Source organism: Microtus ochrogaster (assembly GCF_000317375.1).
Source record: "Microtus ochrogaster isolate Prairie Vole_2 chromosome 6 unlocalized genomic scaffold, MicOch1.0 chr6_random_2, whole genome shotgun sequence".
In the NCBI taxonomy this organism is placed as follows: domain Eukaryota; kingdom Metazoa; phylum Chordata; class Mammalia; order Rodentia; family Cricetidae; genus Microtus; species Microtus ochrogaster.
In genome coordinates, this window is record NW_004949095.1 from 232,039 (window position 1) to 238,229 (window position 6,191).

The 6,191-nt window shown below is 39.1% G+C and overlaps 1 protein-coding gene across 3 annotated transcripts in view; it reads right to left on the bottom strand.

The window, feature by feature from the left end:
- Swt1 (SWT1, RNA endoribonuclease homolog) overlaps positions 1 to 6,191 on the bottom strand; it is an 85,165-nt gene that overhangs the window by 61,422 nt on the left and 17,552 nt on the right. For all 3 annotated transcript variants that reach the window (XM_026787627.1, XM_013352480.2, XM_026787626.1), the window contains exon 4: positions 486 to 566. In XM_026787627.1, coding sequence (XP_026643428.1) covers positions 486 to 566 — 81 coding nt within the window. The remainder of the gene's footprint in view (positions 1 to 485; positions 567 to 6,191) is intronic.

Sequence of the window (6,191 nt, forward strand, 5' to 3'; positions counted from 1 at the left end):
GTTCCAGGACAGGCTCCAAAGCCACAGAGAAACCCTGTCTCGAAAAAAAAAAAAAAAAGAAAAAAAAAGAAATCAAAACAAACATTATCATGTCTACGTACACTAAGGATCACATGCCTATAGTTTCAACTACTTGGAAGAGTAAAGCAGGACTGAGTCATCTAATAGTTCAAGGCCAGCCTCAGCAATATAGTCAGAGTCAAATTACAGAGAGAGAGAGAGAGAGAGAAAGAGACAGAGACAGAGACAGAGACAACAGAGACAGAGACAGACAAACAAGCCGGGCCGTGGTAATCCCAGCACTCGGGAAGCAGAGGCAGGCGGATCTCTGTGAGTTCGAGGCCAGCCTGATCTACAAGAGCTAGTTCCAGGACAGGCTCCAAAACCACAGAGAAACCCTGTCTCGAAAAACCAAAAACAAACAAAAAATAATAAAAACTTCAAGATAAATAATATTTATTGAGCTATGGTATTTAAACACTTACCAGTTTTCTCTTCTTGGCTGAAATAGGTTTAATACAGTGTGCTGAACTAATAGAGCCTGCTGAGATTTCTCCCTCCTTGTCCTAAACGTCATTCAGGAGGAAAAAAAATTAACAGAAAAGCACAAAATAAAGCATAATTAATTCACTATTATAAATTGACATTCTCATTTAAAAATGATCTCTGAGGATATCTAGAGACACAAATTTAGTAGGAAGGGAGCTCAATAGAGACTCCATATATTCAGTCCATAAAATAAAGCCGGATGTCCTACTTTTCAGTAGATCTTGAACTCAAAAGGCTGAAGGCTGAAGGCTGAAAGCAATGTTGTTTGAACTATCAACTATGTACCAAAGATGTATCAAACAATGACCCGAGTATTAAATAAATAAATACTGTTCTTGCCTCCATAAAAGTTACAATCTAGTGCAGAAATTTACAAATAAACAACTAATATGTTTAGAATGTCAGATGATGTAAAGGGAAAATCTCAATACTGAACATCCATGCCCCAAATACAAGGGCACCCACAGATGTAAAAGAAACACTTCTAAAACGTATATGACACATTAAACCCCACATACTAATAGTGGAAGACTTCAACACCCCACTCTTACCACTGGACAGGTCTGTCAGACAGAAAAATAACAGAGAAATAAGGGAACTAATAGATGTTATGACTCAAATGGACTAAACCGGCATCTACAGAACATTCTATCCAAACATAACAGAATATACCTTCTTCTCAGCAGCTCAAGGAACCTTCTCAAAAAATGACCACATACCTGGTAACAAAACAAACCTCAACAGATAAAAAAACTTGGAATAACCCCATGTATCTTATCGAATCACCATGACTTAAAATTAGAATTCAACAGCAAAACTAAATCCAGAAACCCAAAAATATGTGGAAATTAAATAATGCTCACCTGAAGCATCAATGGGTCAAAAAAGAAATAAAGGGAGAAATTAAAGACTTCCTAAAATTCAATGAAAAGGACCATACAACATACCCAAATTTATGGAACAAAATGAAAGCAGTGTTAAGAAGAAAGTTCATAGCACTAAATGCCTACATAACAAGACTGGAACAATCCCACACTAGTGAGTTAACAGAACACCTCAAAACTCTAAAACAAAAAGAAGCAAACTCACTCAAGAGAACTACACAGCAGGAAATAATCAAATTGAGAGCTGAAAGCAACAAAATAGACAAACCTTTATCCAAACTAATCAAAAGGGAGAGAGAATATCTAAATTAACAAAATCAGAAATAAAAAGGGGACATAACAACAGACAAGGAAGAAATCCAGAGAATCATTAGGTCGTATTTTGAAAGCCTATACTACACAAAATTGGAAAACTTAAAGGAAATGTCTTGGAGAGAGTCAGGATACAAAGTTTTTTTGGCATCTAGGAGGAAGGCAAGGTTGTCCACTCTTTCCATATCTATTAAATATAGTTCTTGAGGTCCTAACTAGAGCAATAAGACACCAAAAGGAGATCAAGGGGATACAAATCTGAAAAGAAGAGGTCAAACTCTCATTATTTGCAGATATGATAGTTTACATAAATGACTCCAAAAATTCTACCAAGGAGCTGGGGGGAAGGGGGAGTGGCGCACGCCTTTAATCCCAGCACTCGGGAGGCAGAGGCAGGTGGATCTCTGAGTTCGAGACCAGCCTGGTCTACAGCACTAGTTCCAGGACAGGCTTCAAAGATACAAAGAAACCCTGTCTCGAAAAACAAAAACAAAACAAAACAAAAACAAACAAAAAAATTCTACCAAGGAACTTCTACAACTCATAAACACTTTCAGTAATGTAGCAGGATACAAGATTAACTCAAAAAAATCAGTAGCCTTCCTGTACACAGATAATAAATGGGCTAAGAAAGAGATGAGAGAAACATCACCTTTCACAAGAGCCACAAATAGCATAAATTATCTCAGAGTAACTCTAACCAAACAAGTGAGAGCCTTGTATGATAAGAACTTTAAATCTTTGAAGAAAGAAACTGAAGACACCAGAAAATGGAAAGATCTTGCACGTTCATGGGTAGATAGAATTAACATAGTAAAAATGGCAATCTTACCAAAAGCAACCTACAGATTCAATGCAATGTCCATCAAAATCCCAGAAAAATTCCTCACAGACCTTGAAAGAATACTCAACTTCTTAAGGAAAAGCAAAAAACCCAGGATGGCCAAAACAATCCTGTACAATAAAGGAACTTCTAGAGGCATCACAATTCCTGACTTCAAACTCTACTACAGAGCTACAGTACTGGAAACAGTTTAGTATTGGCATAAGAACAGACAGGAAGACCAGCGGAATTGAATCAAAGGCCCGGATATTAATCCACATACCTAAGAACACCTGATTTTTGATAAAGAAGCAAAAAAAATATGAAATAAAAAAACAGCATATTCAAAAAATGATGCTGGCATAACTGGATATCAACATGTAGAAGAATGAAAATAAATCCATATCTATCACCATGCACAAAACTCATCCAAATGGATCAAAGACCTTAAATAAAGCCAGCCACATTAAACCTCATAGAAGAGAAAGTGGGAAGTACACTTTAACATATTGGCACAGGAGACCACTTCCTAAATATAACTCCAGTAGCACAGACACGGAGAGAAACAATTAATAAATGGGACCTCCTGAAACTGAAAAGCTTCTGTAAAGCAAAGGATAATGGTCAACAAGACAAAAGAACAGCCTACAGAGGGCTGGAGAGATAGCTCAGTGGTTAAGAGCATTGCCTGCTCTTCCAAAGGTCCTGAGTTCAATTCCCGGCAACCACATGGTGGCTCACAACCATCTGTAATGAGGTCTGGTGCCCTCTTCTGGCTTGCAGAATATTGTATACATGACAAATAAATATTTAAAAAAAAAAAAAAAGAACAGCCTACAGAATGGGAAAAGATCTTCACTAATCCCATATCGGACCAGAGGTCTGATCTCCAAAATATACATAGAACTCAAGAAATCGGTCATCAAAAGAACACATAGTCCATTAAAAAAATGGAGTACAGATCTAAACAGAGAACTCTTAACAGAGATGAGAACTCTAAAATGGCTGAAAGACACTTAAGGAAATGTTCAACATCCTTAGTCATCAGAGAAATGCAAGTCAAAACAACTCTGAGATTCCATCTTACATCTGTAAGAATGTCCAAAAATCAAAAACACTGATGACAAGTTATGCTGGTGAGGTTGTGGGGTAAAGGGAACACTTCTCCATTGCTGGTGAAGAGTGCAAACTGGTACAGCCCCTTTGGATATCAGTATGGAGATTTCTCAGAAAATTAGGAAACAACCTTCCTCAAGACCCAACAATAATACTTTTGGGTATAAACCCAAAGGATACTCAATTGTATCAAAAGGACATGTGCTCAACTATGTTTATACCAACATTGTTTGTCATAGCCAGAACCTAGAAACAACCTAAATGCCCCTCGACCGAAGAATGGATAAGGGAAATGTGGTATGTAGGGCCCGGGTCTATCCTTGTTCCTGGGGTGCAAGGACAGTTTCTGGTCAGCTGACAAAGCATTCTGTTTGTTCCTGTGCTCCCTCTGCCCCCCCCCTCGTGATTAGCTGTAGGGCATTGACTCCATTGTTGGTATGGTAATTTCCCACATGCCTGGGCGGAGGTCCTTGTGCAGCAGTTAGGTACATAGGATTTCCCCAAATTTGAATAAACGGCTTTCGGCTGATCTCCTTTCGGAATGACCCAGGTCTTTTTGTGTGTTCTTTCAATCTCCAGGCCCTTGCCCGACTTACATACGGTACAGTGGTGTGCGAACTGTACCGAAGGTGTAACACAAAATCGGGTGTTACAATTGGAGGCAGCACTGGGATAATCATAAGCAACTGCAGTCGGAGACCCATCTGCGAGATCGGGAAGTAGGGATCCCTGAGAGGTCACCCTCAGAAGGCTGGCCAGCAGGTAAGAAATTGAGGGGTGAGGGTGTATTGGTTATGGGTGCAAGTAATTCTGTTCCAGTGTTAAGGGGCCGGTTGACAGGCCAGTTGTTAGCTCTTTTGGAGAAAAAAGGCACCGGTATTAAAGTTGAGACAGTACAAGAGATCGTTAAGATGGTTTTAGAGTTTAGTCCCCGGTTTCTACGTGCAGGGGGTTTTAATATTACTGACTGGGAACAGGTAAAGGCTGATCTTCAAAACGCACTGAAAGAGAGAAGGCCAGAAATATTCCCCATAGCAATATTTTCGCTATGGCGCTTAGTCAGAGATGCTCTTCTCATTGATGATGTAAAAGAGCAATTAGAGAGTTTGAAGAAAACCCTTGAGGAGATTCAGGAACTAGAATCTGTGAGTTCTATTAAGAGTTTTGAGGAACAGGAAGTATTAGAAGGGATATAAAAGAGGAAGAAGAAATTTTAGAAAAGGAGATCGCACTGATAAAAAAGAAGTTAGAAAAAGAGGAAAGGAAGGAAGCAAACAGAGATGTCTCCATGAGACCTCTGCCGCAAAATCCTTGTACCCTATAGACTTAGAGGCGGAAATCCAAGAGATCCAGAACAGGTTAAATAATCTAAGTAGAGAGAGGCAGATTTATCCTGTTGTGGAAACTATTAATCAGCAAGAACAGAGGATCAGGCAGCATAACCCCCTGGCCTTTAAGGATATTAAGCAGTTAAAAGCAGGTGTGGGCTATGGAGCTCATGCTCCTTTCACTGTAGCTTTATTGGAATCCTTTGCAGAACTCAACCTTATACCCAGTGACTGGATGCAGCTTTGCAGGGCTTGTTTTTCAGGGGGAGATTATTTGTTATGGAGAGGTGAAATGCAGGAAAATTGCAAAAAGACCGCAGGGAAAAATGCAGAAGCGGGTTTCCCCCAGCATAACCTTGACGTGTTAACTGGTGAAGGACAATATGCTGGTTTAGTAGCACAGATTGCACATGATCCTGCAATTTATGCTCAGATAGCTGCAGCGGCTGTTAAAGCTTGGAAACCTTTACCTAACAAAGGAGCTAGAGAACAGCTTTCTAAGACCCGTCAAGGATCTTCAGAACCTTATTCTGAGTTTATTGACCGCCTTCTACAGGTGGGAAGTCGCATTTTTGGGGATGTGGACTCACCTATGCTGGTCATTAAACATTTGGCCTATGAAAATGCTAATCAGTTTTGTCAGGAGATTTTATGCCCCCATAGAAATGGAGATTTAAATGACTTTATCCAATTATGCAAAGACATTGATGGTACTCGTGTTTTGGTCGGGGGTATTTGTTTCTGACCTTAGGGAGAGTCAAGGTGGAGCTAAATCAAGGAGTTGTTTTTAATGCAGATGATCAGGACACATTAAAAGGAATTGCCCTCAAAATTTAAAAAAATACATTGAATTAGTTTGTTTCATTTCTCTTTTGTCATATCCAATTTCTCTGAAATTTTTAGTAAAATATTAGAAATAAGATGAAACTTTAAATCCTTTTCTCTTCTGTATGTTAATCTTTCCTTAAAGAACAGAAAAAGCCTTAATATCTCTCTCTCTCTCTCTCTCTCTCTCTCTCTCTCTCTCTCTCTCTCTCTCTCTCACACACACACACAGAGAGAGAGAGAGAGAGAGAGAGAGAGAGAGAGAGAAGTACAAACAAACCTATCAAAAAAAGAAGAAAGTGAAATGTAATATGAATCTTTGCTATAAAATAAGCTAATTTACCAAGGGTTTTT